The following is a 22,349-nucleotide window of genomic DNA, read 5'->3' on the forward strand; positions in this document are numbered from 1 at the left end:
AATCTTGTGTTAAACCCATCGAAAATTTGGACGGCTACCTGTAATAGTGAAAATACGATTAGGAGGAAAAGAGTAAATTTTGAAATTCAAATTGGATGTGTATGAGTATTTTAGGAGAGAATTAGGGAATGGAGAGAGGAGAGATAAAATAATGTTTGTATAAATGAGTATACAAAAGCCGGGAAGGCTATTTTTGTTTCGTTATACAAAGTAGTGGTGTGCCCCATATTTAATAGCAAAATATATTAAACTATAGTCACGTACAATAATTAAATGAAATTATACTCTCATTGAATAATAAACTAGTAATATTTACCAACTCATGTAATTTTCCCTATTAAATATATCAATGTATATCAAGCAAAAGATTTTTGTGATATGCAAAGATATACCCGAGATATATGAATATAAAGTGGTATAGAGTAAATTTCAGATATTTGACCCATTGGGCCGTGTAATTTGGACTTCAAAATTGAAGTTTCAATTTGAAATTTGTGTTGGTTTTGAAATTTTGATTCCTATCACAAGTTCACCTTAAAGATGTCGATTCTAAATTTGTGATTTCAATTTTTTTTTTCTAATTTTAAACTTGGCACATAAGTTTATATTTCATAAAAGTAATAATCATAATTTTAATTTTTGCAAAAAAAGAAAAAGAAAGACTCATTCTCGATATGAAGATGTTGTTTGTATCATGTGAGAGGATTATATTAAAAATAGTTAATTTGTTACTATTATTCATTTATTGAGCTAGTCAAGATCTTTATAAGATTATGTGTATTAATAACATATAATGTAATCGTAAATCAATGGAACAGTTACATTCATCTCATCAAGCACTCTAGCATATGAAATCCTCTCCAACTTTTGAGGTACTCTGTTTGGATGGTTGCTACGTATTGTTTCTTTATGTATTGTATTGTATTGTATTGTTTTAATGAATACAATGTTTGGGTAGATTATATCATTTTCCGTCATTGTATAATGTCACACATCAACAATATGACGAAAAAACCTAAAAAAAAGTAGGATACGTAGTAAAGCTACTATAAAACGGTAGGGTGAAGGATTAAAAATAAGACTTTTCATTCCAAATAAATCGTTATTCAAAATGAAAATTTTTGTTATTACCAATGAACGTAACAATACGATACAACAAAAATTTACGTGGGTTTTGTCTATATGTATATTTTATGCTAGCTTCAAGCTTTGAGCTTATTCTTACTTTCGTTAAAGTGATTATATATCTTTTCACTTAATTAAGTAGCTTGAATGTGCAATTAATTAGCTTCTAAACCTCTCTAGCGCATGCATAATTACTATGTCAACATAATTTGGACATTATTTTCTTTGATTGTTCGTGTCGTTTTTGCACAAGTAATGACGTACACATATTTTTTTCTAAGTGATTTCACCACTTAAAGGACAAAAATGACTCAAGAGGAAAATTTGTGACAAAATCAAATAGAATAAAATAAAATAATTATTATGAACAAATAAAAATAAAACTTCAAGCACATAATAAAAAAAAGAATAACAAAACAAAAATACTAACATAATGTGGAGATTCGAGATGTCGAATGACAATGAACATGAACTATTTTTTTTTTTGAAGAAACTCAAAGTCACGAATATATAAATAGAAAGAGTCAACAATAAATTTTTTTTAGCTATAATTCTAATTGATAAAGGACTCAAAGATTTTATGCACAATGACCAACGCAATTAGCGCATCTGTCGGTAGAGGTTCAGATAAAGTAAGTTTTATTTCAATCTAAAATAAAAAGTAGCAGGTATATTTTGAATGAATTAGAGTGGGTCCGTAGGTTTTTAATAACGACCCTACGTTTTTTAATTCAAAGCTAAAATTTAAGAGAGAGAAAAACAATTTAAAACTAAAATTTAAGAGAAAAATAAAACAAAAAATAAGCGCTTTAACCACTTGTGCTGCGAGAAATTTTGTACAAGAAAATGTCCTTTTAATTCCTTATATCGTTTTACTGTTTTCTATTTAAAAAATATATATGTATATTTTAGTAAAATTTCCAATAAAGTTATGTCACGTGACAACCCTTTCAACAACGTAGATCCACCCCTTTGCACAAGAATCATATGGTTAGTTATCTTTGTTGTATCGTTTCAATTTATCTAACGTGTCCAAAAAGACTATCTTTAATAACATATGCATTACAATCATCTTGTAAAGGGATAGATAGAAAAAAGTCTACATATATAGATAGTACCATTGTAATTGTTCGTATGTTTTAAGATTCTTTGTTGCCAATTTTTGCAAAAAAACACTATGATCGACACAGATTCATTTATAATACTACTACTATAGTTTCCGTCTTTTTCCTTCCTTTCTTCTTTTATTTTTTGGATTATGTTAAAAAATATCTTGAAACTATTTGAAATGAATAAAAATGTCATTAGTTGATAGTTTGGTCCAAAAATATCTTTAATGTTATTTAATGGGTCAAAAATGTCATTTTTCAAATAAATATATTATTTCTAATATTCTTTTAAACACATTCTTTTCTTAATAATGATTTTTTTAATTAGAAAATGTTTAGGGAAAAGATATAAATTCACCCCTGAATTTATCTTAAAAAGTCAGTTAAATGTTTAAACTATCATGGCGACAAATAAGATCAACGGAATAGCAGTGGTGGTTGGAAGGTTGGTGAAGGGGTGGGGGACATGGATAGCAAATTAAATCAAAGTTATTACCCTTTTGATATATAAGGGTGGGGAGCAATTAATTTTTCTTGATAATAATTGTTTGGAAATTTAGGGGTTGACTCTTCAATGTTCTTTTGATGCTAATGGGTTGTAAAATTTAGATTACCAAAAGTACTACCTTTTTTGGTGAATCGGTGAGAAATCTATATATATAAAAAGGAGGAACATAGGTGATGTGACACCTCTTTATGGTCTCCATTCATATTTATTTATTTTTTCTCCTTTTCTTGACACTTTTTCTTATTTTTTTTAATTATTTTTTTCTTGCAAAATCATCTTCTTAAGTTATACCTCTTCAATTTTATAAATTCTATTCTTAAATTAGTATTAATAATATTCACAACTCCCAATCCTTTCATATTCATTACCTCTCAAGCTTTTCTTATTCATAACCTCTAATTATTTAATGTAGAAGGTTATATTAACACTATAAAATCACAATAAAATTGTGTGTTATTTACAATATTTTTAAGCTTTGAGGTGCATTATCTTTTTCAAATATGATTTCATATATTACTTTTAATTAGCAAGTAAGGCTAATATGTCAAAGCATATTTTTGTTTCTTCCGGATAAATTATTTTGGTTTGTTATCTTTATGATTCTCTTTATAACCATAAAAATGGAGATTCATTTTAAGACTAATAATTTGTTATTATTTTTCTTGACTCTTGTATATAGGATGAAATGAAATCATCCAGAGATGGAGCTTAATGGATTTTGAGCTATATAGATTCAAATTGATTATTCTTTATTTTTTTTAGGTGCTTAAGAAGTAATGTTTCTATTATATTATTTTCTTTTGGATTATTTATGTTTTTGTCAAAAATGATTATGTGTAGCAGGACTTATGATTAAATGCAATTTTCTCTTTATTCTTTATCTTTTTCTTCTTTGCTAGATAATTTTTAAACTTATTTGATCATATTTTGCAGATCATAGGAGATATATCAATAATGAAAATGGTTAGACATTCTTGCATAATTTGATTTTACAAGGTAAAATAATTTTATATGTCTAATATAATTACAACTCTTTTTTTGTTGAAATCATACATTTAATAATATTTGTTTGTGTTCGTGAAGATATAAATCTTGAGTTTCTTAAAAAAAATTATTTAATTAATTCTCTTTAGACCTCTATTCTTAGATAATTTAATTATATTATACTGATAACACTCTACAAAAAAATTATTTGTTTAAGTAAATTCATCTCTCACTTTTTTGTTGATAATATTAGTTTATTGTATTTGTGGGCTATAATATTTTAAAACATAGAAGCAGAGTCAATGGATATCGAAATGCTACTTAAAGAAATACGTACATATACTTCCATAGTCTGGTGGAGCAATTTTTATTAACAAAAATGATAGAACATGAGAATGTAACGTTAATTTATAATTTTGAAAATATAGTTGGTTTTATTAAAAACAAATTATTTATTAATGTGTAAAATTGCCGTCATTAAATTTTTTGTTTTTGTTGTTTTCTAGGAGATTTCAGGTTGTTTATTAATAAGTCAAGTTGCATTCTTTATATTTTTCATCTTTGTTGTTTTCCAGGAGTTCTCAAGTTATTTCAAAATTGCGATTAATTTATAATTTTAAAAATATAGTTGGTTTCCTTGATTTCTATTTACTTATAATAAAATATCTGTCTCAATAACTCTAATTTGTTTGTCTTTTCATTTTCTATAATTAATGTTCTTTATTAGTGTAATAATGTACAAATATTACTCCTATTATGTTACAAACAAGTCCAAAGCCACATTCTTAATCCTCTTAATTACTGTGACTCTTTATTCTTAGGAATTTATTATATTGAATATAGTATTTATTTAAACTGTGAAATATACTTTTTAATGTTTTTGTGTATAAGCCAAGCAAAATTAAAAGAAATAGGAATTTGTATGCGTCATTTTTTTGAATCTTTTTGCGTAGTTAATTCTCTCTTTTGTTCTCTTTTATGTTTATTTTTAAATTTATTTTCTTACATTCTTTTGCTTTCCCAATATAAGCTGTCCCAAAAATAATTGGATATCTGAACCTAAATATAATAATAATAATAATATATTAAGATATGGAAACTAACTAATTAAGATTGTTATTTTTCATCATAAATGTAAACTTATTGTTATTTAAAATTTAATTATTAAAAAGTTATTAATCTAATATTAAATTAATCTAATATTGTACAATAAAAATAATTAAAGTATGTGATGATTGGGTGACGACGACGTCAAGTCATAGTGATTGTGGATGATGATTAAAAATAGTTTTGGGCTAACGATGTAGTCATGGATAATAACTATTAATGGCGATCTGAGTTTACACATTGTCAAAAAATTATAAGAATATAATTAAAAAGATCATAAAGAAGCAGAAAAGAACGATCAAATTTCAAGTTTACATAAATATAGATAAATTATACTAAAAAAGATCCCAAATAAAAAAGAAAAAAACTATCACATCTCAAGTTTACATTCCAGTAGTTCTAATATTACCTTCTCTTTTTCTCCATGAAATTTATTTTTAATATTTAACTTTTAGAAGTTCACATATATTGATTTCTTAATGAATTTCATAGCTAACCTAAATATTTTTCATAGCTTCTCTTCTATGAAATTCTGTGATTAATAAAAAATTCTTTTTATTAAAGTAATTACTGATATTAGTATGTAATTTTATTTTAATTCTTTTTATAACTGCGCGAAACGAGACTAAGTACACTAATTAGTGGAGAATTCTCAAGTAATGATGAATTGAGTGAGAAATTGTAGAGTTGTGATAAGAAAAAAATAAAGAAGAAAAAGTCTAAAGGAGAATTAAGAGAAGGTGAGCACGAAGGAGGAGAATAGAGCGGGGTGGGGGTCAAAAAATTAGTTTTTTTTTTACTTTATTTTCGACTCAAAAGTGCCTATTTTTTTATTATTTAATTTTATTTTTATGTCACTTCTAAGGTGGTATTAGTTACACTTTTAACAAGAATAAGTGTGCAATAGGTTGTCATGATAGTTTAAGCGAGTAACTGATTTTTCGGGACAAGTTGAAGGGTGAATTTAATGGGGCCTTTTTGACCCATTAAATAACAATAAGATCATTTTTGGACAAAACTATTGAAAACAAGGGCATTTTTTTTACCAAACTATCAACTAAGTACATTTTTGTTCAAGTAACATAGTTTAAGGGTATTTTTGACTCTTTTCCGTTTATCTTTTTTGATCGAATAATTATAATTTTGTAGAACTTTACGAGAAAATCATTTTTTGGTTTTTTTCTTTGTATTTTCTCACGTTCGTCTCCCTCAAGGTAAATAAAGAAACAAGGACCAAAAAATTAAACAATGATTGATTAATTAATTAAATGGATTACAACTTGATCAAGAGCTTTAGCGACATAAATTTAATTAAAATGTGTGAAATGAATAACAAAAGTCTGTACCTTGATTAATTTCTAGTGGATGCAGACAAAATTGTGAAAAAAAAAATATAAGGAAAAAAGATAGAACACATAAACAAAATACATAAATTGCCCACCTCATTTCCGATCAAAAAGTGTTTGTGAGACTTCGAAAAGACATTCACACTTTGATTCGTGAGCAACTTCACGAGAACATTGTGAAAGGAGAAAATGGTGATTGTACTGCTCATGAAGTCTTGATAAACCCTTGACGAACGTAACAAAAGTTACTCGATACTTGTGTCATCAGTAGCATCTGTAATAGTAGGCAGTGTCCTATAGAGTGGTAGTTGGTAATTATTCCCAGCATTGCTATCAAGTTGAGCACGGATAGAAATTGTAAGGACAGGAATTGTTGAGAGTATGTGAAGAGTCCATTCCCATAAATCAGAAATCCAATTAGAACAAGACATGAATAATAAAGAAAATAAAATAATAGTGAAAAAAATATACCAAAATAACACTTGTGGGAGTAAAAGTGTGACTATAACAAAGATACTAAAGAACTTGGAAAAATTTCCAAATTGTATTTCTATACTTATAGGACGATTAGAATAATTAGTCATGTGGATTATTCTAATAGAAATGATGGACAAAATAAAGGAAAGTGATATAAGTAAAAGAATCTTATTTATGAGTATGATGAAACTAAATAATATTGGATCAGAATCATAATATAATAATAAATGAAAAGGATCCCAATCAGAAGAAGTGGATTTGAGGATGTTAATTAGCATCAAAATAATGTACCTTAGATCGTAGATTCTCATGATTAGTTACCCCTATATTTTCCGACCGACTGGCTAGAGAGACAGATCGTTTTTGGTAAATCCTCAACAAATAGTCTAAGAACTATCAAAGGAATATATTCAGAGATCAATCAATTGATCAAAATTTGTATTTGTCGATTCCCCTCTCTCTCTCTCTATATATATATCTAGGGTTGTAAAAACTTCGAAGATTTACACATGACGCGTGAAACACAAAATCAACCTTTTAGATTGACTTAGGCAACTCATAAGCACTGGCTTGGTTAAGGGCACCCACCAGAACCGTAGCGAAAGCTACAACACACAAAATCAGCCTTCTAGGTTTGACTTAGGCAAGGCTAGGACCACGAACATTGAATGCAAGTCCTTTATTGCTTCATTTCTATGAAATTTCATGAAGAATAGTACTATATCTTTTTTATGCTGTAGTCTCAAAATTTCTTCTCATCTATACAAGTAAAAAGTAAAAGCAAATTCAAAATTTTATAGATTCCTCTTATTCCTTTTATTTTTGTTGGGGTGGAATTTTTATGTTTGTTTCCGTCTCTATTTTTCTAGCTTCGTACGTGTATGAAAGATCAGAACGATCAACTATGTTGTTGGCAAAAAGCAATTTATTTAATTATAGGATTGCTATGGGGAAATAATTTAGACATTTCCTTGCACAAGAATTGTACGTAATCTTTTCTGTATCGTTCCAATTTATCAGTTGTGTCCAAAAAGACAACCTTTAACATATGCATTACAATTATAGCATGTAAAGGGAAGGATTGATTGATAAAAAGTACACACTATCTATCAGCAGGTTTAGCAATGATAAAATCACTCTGCAATAGGAGGGTGGAACCCTCTTTACGCGACGTGATACACTTAGCATTATCATCAGCTCAAATTTCCTGTATCTCTAAAATAAGACCAAAACTAGAACAACATTTCACACATCGAATTAGCTAGAGAAAAAAATGAACTACATTTCCTAGTGTTATGTAGCAACTTCATCAACTTCAGAATGGAAGACGAAACTAGGAAAAGTAGTTGTAATATCCCTGCGGAAAACACAAAGTCTCATCAGACGACAACATCATCAGCCAATGTATTCCTGATGTATTAGTTGAGAAACTGTGGTTTACCTTAGATAGGGAAGTGTCATTATCTTTAGTAGTGAAGGGTTTTGGCTCACAAAAATTTGCCATTCGGATTTGTCAATCTTACCGTCCTGATTTGAGTCTGCTTCCACAAAAGTCTACAGACAGAGATAACAATCTATGGTTATTCACAATTCTATGAGAACAATAAAAGCAAGAGAACAGTTCCGTGAATGAAAACTGCCTTCTCCTGGTAACGCAAAATGAATTGGTCTCTTAACCTCGGGGCCCTCTTTTTAGACAGAACAATAGAGGTTTCTATGGTTGTGTCTAGGACAGTGAAAGTTTAAAGAGTCATTTTGTAAATTACCTTATCAAGTATACTCTCTATGGTCTCATCAGCCAACTTCATCTCAGACTCGCATAAAAGTGCAATCAACATTTGTTTAACCTGCCAATTTTTTTGCAGATAATTAAAAAACCTGTACACATCAAACTAGAAACAAGAATTTAATTATAGCATCGTATGATCTTGGCATAACCCTTCATCAACTTTAGAAGGTAAAAGTAAATAGACCAAAAACCTACTGATTCAAGTCCCTACATAGCTGCAAAGAATTTCAAGAGAAGGGTGGGAACGCTACTGATTGTATTTAGGCGAATAAGCCACTCAGTAAATACAAGTAGATGGAAATGCCTCAGTAAAGTCTTGTACAAAAGTTTTTCAATTCCTTTTTTGATAAGTGCATCTCGTATGAGTGATATTACAACCTAAATATAAGGCACAAAGCAACTGAAAAATAGACCAGGAAAGGAAGAGTAAATATTGAATGGTATTCTATTCCTAGAAAGAAAAAATCAAGTTGCCCTCTGATACTATCATCGCCTCTGTGTCAGTTAAAGTTTCTCACATTAGTCAAGGGTGTGAATTGTAGTTTCTTTATAAGGTCTGGGGCTAGTTTTGTGGCTGCAGTTAGCCCTAAGGCCTGAATTAAGTTTCTTAATATGGTATAACATGCAAAGGTCCCAAGATGTCTCACTTTCAAGTTTCACCCATTATAAAAAAAAAAATAATGTCCACCTTCTCTAGCCTCTCTACCAAACCGTTTTGAAATTGGTAACATGCCTCTCTACCATACCCTTAGAAAGTGACAACGGATAACTTCCATTACTAAATGGAAGAACTTTTCAAACTAGTTGATAGTCGTTCCCTGGTTGCACCCAACAATGGGTTCAAAATTAATAAATCACATGTTTCTGTTTTTGGAACATCACATGTAGACTTTTTTGGGGGAGAATCACTCGACAAGGGGCCTCCCTGTGAGGTCAGGTGATGGTCAACAACTCAGGCAGGAAATGCTGAAAATCGGCTAACAATGCAGACTCGCATATTAGTTGAGGACATAAGTTGCCGTATCTTTTATATAGTCTTGGTCAACCTCACTTGAGCCAGCTTTCCGGGTTGAGTTAGGTTCAAGGTCTATTTCTCTTAACAGCTTCATACTCATTTTCTGGTGAAAAAGGGACAAGTGAGTTGTAATCAACCCCGTGTTTGGTCATAAAATATCTTAAAGTGATTGTCCATGGTTAAAAGTGCCAGAGGAAAAGAAGAATTTTGGCTTATTTTAAGAAAAAATTAGGGGTAGGGGAAGGGGAAATGGGAGAGGGGATTACAAGGTGGGGAATCGAACCCTCACCAACAGGTGAAAGTCAGGAGCTACTAAGATTCCCCAGTTTTTGGCTTTTTAACTATCCACTGCAGAAAATTTGGGGAGCATTCATTATGCTCTCTAGACAGAATAAGATGAAAGGGATCTTATTTGTGTCAGCGGACAGCACTACATTCAGTGCCACAAAGAAATTAGGCAACATGACAGATACAACTTCAACTCTTCAGCAAGTCGAACAATAATGAGATGCTTATATAAAGTTGCTTTTCCACAGAGAAAAAAGAGAAAGTATGTAAGGAAATAGTGAGATACCTCTTGCCTCTCAATAAACCCTGTGCCATCTAGATCATAAAGCTTAAACGAAACTGCATGGCAGAGAAAATTTGAGTTTCAATAAGACTACTTTTATGTTAATAATGCAGTAAATTGAACAAGTCAAACCGGCAAATATACAGTAATCTTTTCTGTAACTTACAATTGACTTTCTCTTCTTGTGGGGCATTTGGGTGGAAGACATGAAGTCCCTTCACGAAATCACCAAAATCAATGACCCCTTTTTGCTTCACATCAAAGAGATCAAAAATCTACGAGCAGAGAGTTCCAAATGAAAATTAAAATCCCATAATTCAATAAAATTTAGTAGCTGTTCATGCAAAAATATACATTAACATAATATGTTGCCAACTCTGCATGTGATCCTATAATCACCAGAATTTGGATATCACTACAGCTGTTGTTATAACTTATATACATAAGTCATAACAATATATGTATACCTGAACAACTGTAATATAGGATGCTAAAAGTCTCAGAGAGAGCTAATCAACCAGTATTTTATCAAAACGAACTGAAGCATCCTACCCGATTGGCAAAAAGGTTTTCTTTCTTTCTGTTCTTGAATAAAGCCAACTGAAATTCTTCCTGCACATCCACCGTGATTTTTCAAAGTATAAGAAAAGTATATTTATATTTTGATAATTAATCATCAAAAGTAATATATAATACATGTTCAGTAATATCACAGTTACATTGTTTCAAGGAAAACTACACTAGATCACATAATGCTGAATTTGCAGTAAGCCAAAAGATTTGCAAACAAAGCTATAATATGATGCTTCAGCCAAACAAAGCTATATATGATGCTTCAGCCATGTCCCCGACCCCGAAAGCATAGCATAGTGGTTGAGGCATGGACACAAAAACTTGGGAGGTCCCAGGTTCAAAACCTACCTGCTATACTAGGTGAGACTTGTGAGCCCACCTGCTCCAATCTTAGTGGGAAGAATTATGCTAGTAACATGTGCTTGTGGGCTAGACAGGGTGTCCAATTAATTAGTAAAGGCATGCAAAAACTGACCCAAAAACCGCCAATATAAATGACGCTTCAGTCTACTACAACCATGCAGTTTAAGCAAATATTTTATAACTTCCAAGGATCCTTCTTTTTTAAATAACAATGGAATTCGAGTAGACTTTTGCATATCTTTGACTAATCAATTGTATACGTGCTACTTCCCACCAATAGAGGTACAATTTCTTAGGACCTTAAGGTGTATAATATGACAGACCAAATGAAACTCAACATCTAGGAAAAGAAAATTATATTGATCTTTTTTTATTAAAAAGGAAAAATTAAGCAATAATATAACAACATTGTCACTGTTTATACAATTAGATTGCTTCCAAAGAGAACTGTGCGACATTATGTAATGCTGAATTGTAGGATGCTGAAATACAGCCAAACGAAGCCCGAGTATGAAAGTTCAGCTGTCTACTACACTACGGTTTTAGCAAATACCTTCTCAAGAACCTCAAGTGTGGGATGTGACAGGAACTACGAACTAAATATCTAGGGAAGTAATAACTTTTACCTCATGCCCAGGAAAAATGACAATAAGAGACAACAGGACGACCATTTAGGCATTGCCAAGGAAACTTTCTCAATTGCTTTTCCATCTAGAAATGCTTGTTCTGGAATACCCGTAAATAACAAATGCATTTCAATTTATTGTTACCAATCCAAAAATTCTTCAAAAGCTACCCCCTTCTGGTGATCAACTATAAATTACAAAGACGGAAAAGAAAAAAGAGAACTGTGTAACAGTGACCACGTGATGATTAGAGACACAGAAATCACATGCCTAGTTATGAAAGTAATAATTGTGAAACTCATCTGAAAGGATGCACCAGGATTCACTAAAAACCACCAACAAGATTAGATTCACCAGTTTAGCAGAATTACCTTGCTTATTAGCCCATCATCAATTACCGAACTACTGATACTCTTGAACAGCTCAAACAATGCTTCAACTTCACTAACACTAACTGCAAAAGCAGAAAACAAGAGAAAGTTAAACAAATAAATGAAAGGAATGAAGGAGGGTTGGATACTAGAAAGGAATCCCAGTTGTGTAAGCACACTACGCGCTACAACTGTCTAATGTTTTAACTCTCAGACTTTAGGTAATTAAAAATTAAAATTAACAAGGGAAAAACCAACAAACCTAAGGATAGAGCCTACACTGGAAGATTGTAAACCAAGTACCTTTTGGTTCTATTTCTTAGTACTACACAGGAAATCTTTTGCATAGATCACAAGACATCCGTGTTTATATTTTAGGTGAAATCATTCAAAATTTTCATCTTTCTAGGTTGGTTATGTTGCTTCTTCTTTCATATATTTCCTCCTCATCAAGCTCACAAACTCATCTCACCATACACGGAAATAAACACCTCAAGGCTCAAGCTATTGCAGATCTTTAAGATAGGAGAACGCTATAATAATCGTGCCTCCTCCAATACGAGGAGGAAACTACAGACACTCCAAACAACGCATAAACAAAGTATATGGTGTTAGCACCTTAAAAATGGAGAGGAAACTTGAGATCATTGCTTAGACTTCTATTCAGAAACACACTGCTTTTTCATTGCATCACTTTATTCGTGAGACAAGTTCAAAATGTATCACATAATATGTACACACTTAAAGCATCAATTAGTAACTTACACGCTGTTTGGGATGCAAGGGCAATAGGATCTTCGTGTCCACGGAACTGCTTTTTCACCTTAGAATTAAAGCAGCCCATTTACTGGAGAATGGTGACTGAAGAAGAAGCACGACTAGACAAGCGCCTAGAAACCAGCTTCACTACAATAGACCATCAAAACCATCTTAACGTTGCAAATTACACGAACCAAAACCACATGCCAATGTACAACACAATTAGTACATTAACTCCGGCAAATCCAATATGACCTATCTCTCCACAACAAAAGATAGAAAAAGAACCAATACAAATCAATTCCATACATATCTTACATAAGAAGTAACTGAACTGTGGACAAATGTTGTATACTATACAAGCTCATATTTTTCTCACTTCCGCCACCTCATTGATACCTCATAAAGATCCGAGTTTTACCAATGAATTGTTTTTTAAGCAGCAACATTAGTAATTACTCAAAAATCATCACCCACCTAAGAACATGGCAAACTAAATCCGAAAGGAACGATAACAAAAAACAACAACTGAAGACTAAGAATAATTACTAACAACTAAAACCTGTTCCTAGTGACAAGAAGCAAACAGTGGACTTAAGCAATAAAAAGTTAAATAACACAATAACAACATACCCCGTGTAATCTCACAACATACAAAACAATTACTCTCTCAGTTTCAATTTATTTGTCTTTACTTTCCTTTTTAGCCTGTTTCAAAAAGAATCTCTTTTTTTTCTTTTTGAAAACTCTTTAATTCTAACTTTCCGCATAACATGTGTAAAACAACAAGACATTTGGATACATTCTACGTAACTTTAGTCTAACCCCACAAGATTCAAAAGTCTTTTTAACCCTAACCACCCACCCACACCCACACAAACCACTCCACCATCACCACCAATAGGGTCACCAAAACACTCCCAAGTGAAATTTCAAGAAAACCTATACTTAAATTCTTAATACCAAAAGCAAAGATCAAAACTTTAACATGTGAAAGCTTCAATTTTGATCTCAAATCCAAAAAGGGGTCATAAATTTCAGTACTTCTCATCGTTTCTCTCGCTCAATCACATCACTAACCTTAAATTTTTTTCCCCAAAAAAAAGAATGTAACCCTCAGAAATCCATATACCCAAAACAAACATTATACAAAAAAAATCGAAAAAAAAGAAGATGAAAGTTGGAAACATACCAAACAAAAAGATGCAAACTTTCAAAGGGGTTTTGATAAATCCATGAATAAATGTGTGTATATCTATGTAATCTATATGTACACACACATCTACACCGGTGATATGATCAACGGCTGTGATTGGTTCTCAGAGAAAAAAAAGTTGTTCTTTTGAAGAAGAAGAAGAAGCTGAGAGAGATGGAGAGCAGAAGAGAACAAAAGAGGGACAATGAAATAGACACTAGTGGAGGTACGTGATGAACACGCGCATCTATAAGAGAGTGGAATTGAAATTGATTTTCCACGTGGACAGTTTGTCTTTCTTTTCTTTTTTTTTAAGTCAGTGTTCAGAGCTCACATTAAAGCCCGATTAAATCAAGATCGCATACTACAGAACTCATTCGGGGGATGACGCTCTTAATAGGATTTTCTTCGTATTTAAAATTTGAACCTGAAATCTCTAATTAAGGATGGAACAGTCTTACTAATAACACCACTAATTCATTTTGATTATGTGGCTTTAGATTTATGGAAGAAAATAATTAAAATAAAATTAGAAAAAGTAGAATCTAAATTGATTCGAAAACTTGACGCGTGTAAGGGAAAAGTGTTTTATAAAGTAATTTTGTTTTTTAAAAAAAATCTATAATTAAAGAAGGATGAATTACTACTCCCTCCGTTCACGGAGTTAGAAAAAGGAAAATATTTTAAAAACCATAGTGTAAAATAAATTATGTATCTATAAATTATTTCATGATAAAATGGCATTAATTAAATTATTACTAAATATAATATGTGACATTCTTTTAGGTAGGAATGTGTAAAAATCAAACCAACCGATAAATCGATAAAAAAAAAATGTTATTGATTTATTGTTATTGGGTTAATGGTTATTTAATAGTTTTATAAAAATAAATTTTTGGGTTATCGGTTTGATTTTGATTTTTTAATATTGGTTTAGCCGATAACCTATTAAGATATAATAATTTATTATTTTAATTTTTAGTCATACATAAATATCAAACAAAAAATATCAATATAATCACTGTATTAGACTATAATTATAAGGACCTTACACAATTGCATTTACCCTTTAGGTTTTAGTATTACTTTAATCTTTATGTTCACAACATCAAAACCTAAAGAACTAAGAATGGTGACGGCTAGGGTTTGCAACGACGACAAGGGTTAGGCAACGGCTAAGGTTGTGAATTGTGAGTATTTGTTATACTTTTACTACACTAAGCATAACTTTTACACTCAATGAGTAATTTGATTTCTCTCTTTTTTATTTCACGTCAAATTGTTAGATAACTCATATATTTGTTTTGAAAATATTTTTTTATTGGTTAAATCAAAAACCAAATCATTAAAGACCAAAAATCGATAAAACGGTAACAAATATCTTATTGGTTTGGTAATCTGTTTAGCAAATTTAAAAATCAAAAACTGATAAACTGAACCAATAATACTTAAAACCGAATCGACTGATACACACCCCTACTTCTAGAAAAGGACTAAAAAAAAAAAAGAATCATATAAATTAAGACCGAAAGTATACTATATAAAAGGGGCTATAACAAAGAATTACTATTATATCGAAGCAGACAACTATTTGTCTTCTAATCAATGATATTTCTGAAAATTTAGTATTTTTAAAGTTTTATTTAGGTCACATAATTTAAGACATATATATGACCGTGCTAATACAGACTAAACATTTTTTATTAATAGAAATAATTACACTGCGTTGTTTGGCTTATTTAGTAAACAAAATAATCAATAAATGTAAAAGTTTTTATGTTTCTATATGTATGAAAGAAAAATACATGTGCCTATTTGATTTTATAAAAAATGAAGAAATACGTTAATGTGGATTAGTTGGAAAGAGTTTGTATTAGGTAAGGATTGGATAACGCTTTTAGTATTTTGTAAATCCTCTCTTTCATAAGAAAAATGGATTAAAAAGTATTTTAATTTGTCTTATTAATTTATATATTTATTTTTCTATTAATTTTAATTAACCTGTTCCAACAATGTATCTTGTTATTATATTGAATAAGCTTTTAACTTTAACATTGCTTTAAAATTTATTTTTAGTGGCACTTCCATGTCTAATCATGACAAAATGAATATCGCAATATTAAGTAGGCGTTTGGCCATGCGATATCATATCACGATATGGTGTCGTGAGATGAAATCAGCGTTTGGACATGCGATTTTACGTTGATTTCATCTCATGATTCCATATCATGAGAGGTGATATCATATTCTCCAAAAACCATGATATGGAATCACCATGTGATTTCATATCATGATTTGAGATATTTTAATACAATAATTGATCCATGAGTTTATATTTTGTTAAAACAACCCCACATTTATATCTACTAACCATTTGTTTCATATGTAAATAAAATTTATAATCACATCATTATTTTTTAAAATGTATTATTCTCACCAATATAAAATTTATTATCACTTTAAATTTGATGAATATAAATGATAAAGTAGAAATTCATTTGGTGAATATAAATGAGAACAAAGGGAGTAATACTTTTTTGATTTTTCATAATAAAAAAAAAACGTCTTAATCTTATGACTAAGCATAATATTGATAAAAGACAATTTTCATTGGCGGTGTCGCACTTTCTTAATCTTAGTATTTGCAAAATGTTCGTTCACATGACTGAAGGATATCAAGTCCAATTGATTGAGGACTTAGGAAAATTTGATCAATTAGTTATTAATATTTAGTCAAGTGGACTAGTTATAATTTTTTTGATTAAATTTTATTAGAAGTATTTTTGACTCAAACTTGTGGTAACTTTTTTAAATTTCGTTATTCAATAATATTTAACTATTGATTTTTCTTGTAAATAGTTAGAAGTTAGTGATGTTTGTTAATTTTTATCTTAGTGCATTTAACTTCTAAGTTAATATTTACTCACTAATGTATGTTTTTTTTCTACTTTATAGGTTATTTGCAAGAGTAGTTGAGAGATATGAACATATCAAGTACAATTTATGTTCAATTTTTTTTAATTAAATTAAAGTTAGATGAAACAATTATTTAACTGAAGAACAAATAACTTTGTAATAATTTATTATGCGATTTTATAATTTTTGTTTATTTGATAAGATTGAATAAACAATTGGGGCTATTTTAATAGTTTTACAACTTATGGGATTTTTATGTTTATGAGAAAATATACAACACAAAAATTTCATATCGCATGTCCAAACAAACCTTCAATTTCATCTCATGATACCATATCAAGATTTCATATCATGATACCATATCGCATGGCCAAACGGGCCCTTAAAAGAACACTTTTAGAATCAAATGATATATGTATTTAGTTTTGGACTTTCATGTGCAATATATCTCGTAATTAAGTTATATTTGAAATTTTAATGGTTAAACATTAATTTCAAATAAAATGGGTAAAATTTTCCAGAAAAAAAAGTTAAACATTCTGATGGTCAAACGAGTCTTTATTTTCCATATAACATCAATGATTTGGTGGTTAGTGTAACTAATTAATTAGATTATCTTGAATTAAAAAATTAAGGAATGGTCCTACGAGTAACATGCCGTTGTTTATTAATTTTCTAGTAATTCCTAATGTATGGTATCCATAATATTGTCATTAAATTTCACATCTCTTCGAGCTTTTAGCAGTCCTTATTAATGTTGGTACATATATAATTAAACAAAGGGGACCATGACTTTTTTTTTGGAACCCCAGGATAACCCGCAACCACTATAATCTCTGCCACAGTCTCTACCCTTCGGCTGAGCACTCTGTGGTGAGCACTTTGTGCGCACTGGGTAAACCCCCATTGTGTAATAGTCTGCAAACCACACAGCGGGTGTAAACCGCATTAGGCAAGCCCTATGCGACATGCTCGACTCAGAAGGCATTGAGGGAGGATCGATCTCGGATCATCCGTGTGGATAACCGCCGTCCAAACCAACTGAGTCATCCCGAAGGACAAGGGAACCATGACTATATATGTTAGATATGTGAAGAAAATTTTATATATAAATTAAATATATTAGATAAATATTGTTATATATAACACGATCCTCCTATCAAAATACAAACTCGTTGCACAAGTAGCGATTTTTTAAAAAAAGAGAGGAGAAAATCGCAACCTGCACAGCGAGAAAGAAAGAAAGTGAAATATATATCTCGTTGATTATGCAGCGATATTGTTCTAAATCTTACGTCGTTAACGACTGTTAAAATCATAACATATCTCGCTCCATGATTACCATCAAATTGTCCCTTTTGGTTTTAAAAAAAAATGAGTGTCATTTATGCATTTTAATCGAAAGAAAAAAATGGTCATTTTAGCTCCGGACTCATAAATACAAGTACTATATTATAGGCCTATAATAGATTAGGGTTTAGATTTATTTATGGTGTATAAATAAATGTTGTGATTAATGAGAAAGTTAGGTAAAACAAATTCCTAATAAATAGTATCTCTTCAATTTTTTCTAATATCTTTTATGATAAGTTAACTAAAGTTTAATGATTCATAGTAATAATGTCGATAGTTTGAAGGAAAAGACGTAAAGCTTTAAAACCTACAACTTCAACATGTAAAATGATTATGTAGTAATTACATAAATTTAGCCTATGATATTTTAACTGTTAATCTACGTTAGTTATCAACTTTTCGGTGATTGTGCTGAAAATTATTACTACTAACTGTAATAAAGTTGGTGATTTTGATTTCTTAGTTTTGAATTTTTTATTTTTTTTTGTTTTTGGTACTCACTTAATTTCAACTGCAATTTAAAGGTAATATTAATAACGGTAAAATGTCAAAATTGCCTTTTAGTGGCGATATTCTGGAGTTTGTGGATCGCCGCTAAAGGTTCAGTTTCTTGTAGTGAATTCTAGTTATCAATGCTTAGGGGAGAGATTAGTCCCTCGTGATTTGTTACGTCACTAAAAAATTAAGTTGTTAACTCTTGTGGGTATTATGATCTATTGAAATATTAATTTTTTTGTTAAATATATTAAAAAATAAATTTTAAATTCAGTTACTATTGCTTAACAGACTATAGGTTTTGTTTTCGCACTTTATAGGCGACAATCAAGGTAGGTTTTCACATGTGAACTTTCATCTTTCTTTATCCTTTTCTTTTCATGCCACTATAATAGGTTTTTTTTTTTTTTTTTCAAATCATCATTCGATGATTAATATTTTTATTGGACCTTAATTAAATTTAGATTCGTATCAGAAAATTTCACAATTAGAAGATAAATTTTTTTCTAGTAAAACGATTTATATTCAGAATTTAAATTTGAGACTTTTAATTAATAAAAGAGAAATATAACTATATTTATCGCTCTATCATAATCCTTCTGTCTTAATGGTAGCTATTAGCCTTATAGGCTTATAGCATGCCTTCATTGTTTAACATTACTTTATGCAGTTCAATCATGTGTTGTATTTTATGGTGGAAATGTATTAAGTTTGTCAAATTACTATATTTGTTAATTTGCTACTAGTATTTTTTTTAAACAAAAATAGGATAAGAAACTAATTATAGAAATTTCAGCTTCTTATTCTATTAATTTTATCTGATAGTTTATTCAATTACCACTTAGTTTCATTTTATTTGACTCCTATATTTATTTTTATTGTATTCAACTATCACATTATTTTATTATTGTTATTGTTTCTCTTTTGTAAAATTTATATTGCTTTTCTTTTTGACCATTATGTTTTCTCCTTTATTTATTATTTTACTTTTACTTAAATTTGATGTATTCGAGTTGATGATCTTACGGAAACAATATTCTACCTACACGAGGTGTTGTTAAGGTCTGCATACACTTTATCCTCTCCAGATCCCACTTAGTTGGATTTTACTAGGTATGTTGTTGTTGTATTTTAACAAAGCCCTTAATATTAAATAACCATATATAAAGTAATATTAATAATATTTAGAGTTTCAAAACATGGTTAGTTTAGTAAAATATATCATCTCTAAGCTAATATTTCTCCAACAATGTGTTAGATCAACAAGGGTCAAGTAATATGAAAGGAAAGAAATAATTATTGCATGAGATACCAACAATTTGGTAAAGAAAAGAGAGATACTGGGAATTAATTGAATTTACACTTATATTAATGGTTTAATTAATTATTATTATTTTTAAAATACTTGATATTTTCTTATAAATTGTTGGTATTTCACCTGTGATTGTGCCATGAATTCATCAATTAACATGTTGGTGGATGCTCAATTTTTTATAAACAAGAACAAGAATCGTTGCTTCAAAAAATCATAAAGATAAAGTGCATAAATAATTTATTTCCACCACACATTTACTTTTGTAGCATGATATTAATTAAGCCTTTCTAGTGAAGCACTACCAATTACTTGATTTTTATTTCACCAATATTATTGAAAAGTTTACAAATCGAAAACACAAGAGATACGACTTATAAAATGCATTTTAGAAATTCAATTTAAAAAACACATTTTAAATCGCGATTGGAGGATCGCGCAATCAACATGTCTCATTTGACAAGCTAAATTAGATCGTTAACCAAACTTCTTTATCGTTTAAATTGGACCCACGAATTTTTACTCTGTCTATTCAGCAAAAGAATATTCTTTGGACATTCAAATCTTAAAAAAAGGGAAAAGTAGAAATAGCAAAAACTCTTCATGGACTTTTGGTTCTACCCAAGTTGGTAAAATTCTTCTTATTCTAAACTTTTTATTAAAAAAAAAAACGTGGTCAAGGGGGGGAAAAAGTAAAAGTGTCTTTAAAATTATTTGAAAGTTTAAATAATATATATTGTCAACTTTTATATTGTCACTTTATCTTTATTTATTGAAATGATAACATATTTTATTAAAGAAGATATCAAATTTCACATTTTAAGAATGTTTATACATTTATGATATCCCTATCATTTGAATGACTTAATTAATGATGTAAAAATTATTTATAGTAATATAATGGAGTATAAAATTTAAATTTATTTTAAATTTACTAATTCAGCTATCTAATAGACTTGTTAATTCCACGGTTCAGAAATAAAGAGAAATAAGTTTGGAATGGTTGGCTATTGATGGTGGTAGGTTTTTTCAATAAATGGTGCTAGGCATATTAGGTGTATCATGATTCTTAAGTCTTAAGCAACAAGTTAAAAATACATTAATTAATTAGTTGTTGGGCTACATAGTGCCATTAAATATATTTTTGGGTGTATAAAATGTAATTTTCTTCCATTGGTACTTTGAAGGCATGAAAAATGTTGGTTTTCAAAAAATAAAAGCTTAATATATTGACAATCCCTTAAATTGGTCAACAAGTTCATTTAGACATCTGAATTAAGATTTGTTTCAGTTGAAAACCTAAACACATGACATGATGAAAAAGTATTCATATTAGATTTTTTCGATTCAAATTTTGGAATTTTTTTGCACGTGTTCACCTCCTCCTCCTTGTTTGGATTTGGTTATAGTGAATTATCTTAGTAAAATACCTCATTCTGGTTCATGGGCTTAACAAAACTCATTGTTCTTATTGGGCCTTATTATCTCGTGAAGGCCCTGGATTCTATTCATTGGGCCCAACACTTTTGTGTTAGAGAATCCTTGATATCCAATTGTTTGTATTTGTATTGTAGTTCGATGTTTTAAAAAGTAGAAACGTGAGGCGAGACATTTTACTTAATATATAATGAGAGTGCAAGACGGATGTAAGTCCCCTCACATGGGCGTAAGCCTTATAAATCTTTAAATTTATACAAATTAATAAAATAGCGTAATCACATCAAAATGTGGGGGGGGGGGGGGGGGGGATATATTTAAAGTTTGAGACAATCAAAATATTAAAAGAAATTCATAGAAAACAAATATTATGTTTTAAAAAAAGCATTTCAAGTTGCACATTTTACCTTACTAAAAAGTAAATAATCAATAAAACTTTATCAACGTAACAATGTCATAATATTAAAGATTACTCATTCATGAAAAAAAGTTAATCAAAATTGCTTTCAAATAGCAAAATAATAAAAATATTATAATTTTAAGATACATGACTAAAATAAGAAGACCAATAGCAAGTGAAAGTACAAATTTTGGCTATCTATTTTAAGAAAATGATTTTCACTCACAATATTCTCAAGTACTCTAGTAAATATGCAATGTTATAGGCATTTACAACTCGTTATTTGAGTTAATTACTCTTTATTTTTATATTCCTTAATGGAAACTTTATTATTTTATTAAATAACACAATTTTAAGGATCAACAAAGTTACTTAAGAATTTAATACACGATTCACATAAAATTATTAGAACAAACTCTAAATATTGAGCGTTAGAACAACAGATCCACATGTATATGTGGAGGTGCACGTGCACCTATTAACTTCAATATATATAGATATCAATGCCCCCATGAAAA

At 29.8% G+C, this 22,349-nt stretch overlaps 2 protein-coding genes across 3 annotated transcripts in view; one reads left to right on the forward strand and one right to left on the reverse strand.

Moving 5' to 3' along the window:
* LOC125827081 (serine/threonine-protein kinase SAPK3-like) overlaps nucleotides 1–22,349 on the forward strand; it is a 106,478-nt gene that overhangs the window by 65,971 nt on the left and 18,158 nt on the right. The gene's annotated exons all lie outside the window — the stretch shown is intronic.
* LOC125827086 (calcineurin B-like protein 1) lies at nucleotides 7,748–14,109 on the reverse strand. Of its 2 annotated transcripts, none has more exons than XM_049506448.1 (9): nucleotides 13,916–14,109; nucleotides 12,730–12,870; nucleotides 11,965–12,047; nucleotides 10,584–10,643; nucleotides 10,198–10,306; nucleotides 10,035–10,087; nucleotides 8,423–8,503; nucleotides 8,098–8,210; nucleotides 7,748–8,013 (listed from the first exon to the last, which is right to left on the reverse strand). In XM_049506448.1, exons 2-9 carry the CDS (start codon nucleotides 12,806–12,808, stop codon nucleotides 7,950–7,952), a joined length of 642 nt encoding a protein of 213 aa, XP_049362405.1. In that variant the 5' UTR covers nucleotides 12,809–12,870; nucleotides 13,916–14,109; the 3' UTR covers nucleotides 7,748–7,949. The 2 variants fall into 2 exon arrangements, with proteins under 2 accessions (XP_049362405.1, XP_049362406.1); XM_049506449.1 differs by having other exon boundaries at nucleotides 12,730–12,865; nucleotides 13,916–14,092.

The sequence above is a fragment of the Solanum verrucosum genome, unplaced genomic scaffold, assembly GCF_900185275.1.
Source record: "Solanum verrucosum unplaced genomic scaffold, falcon-dt-bn FXZP01000060.1, whole genome shotgun sequence".
Taxonomy (NCBI): Eukaryota; Viridiplantae; Streptophyta; class Magnoliopsida; order Solanales; family Solanaceae; genus Solanum; species Solanum verrucosum.

Coding starts and splice junctions, on each gene's coding strand:
- LOC125827086 (XM_049506448.1), bottom strand. CDS start 12,808: ATGGGCTGCTTTAATTCTAAGGTGAAAAAGCAGTTCCGTGGACACGAA. Junction 8,504..10,034: donor GGTTTATTGAGAGGCAAGAG/GTATCTCACTAT, acceptor AAAAATTGGCAG/GTTAAACAAATGTTGATTGC. Junction 8,211..8,422: donor TAGAGAGTATACTTGATAAG/GTAATTTACAAA, acceptor CTCTGTCTGTAG/ACTTTTGTGGAAGCAGACTC.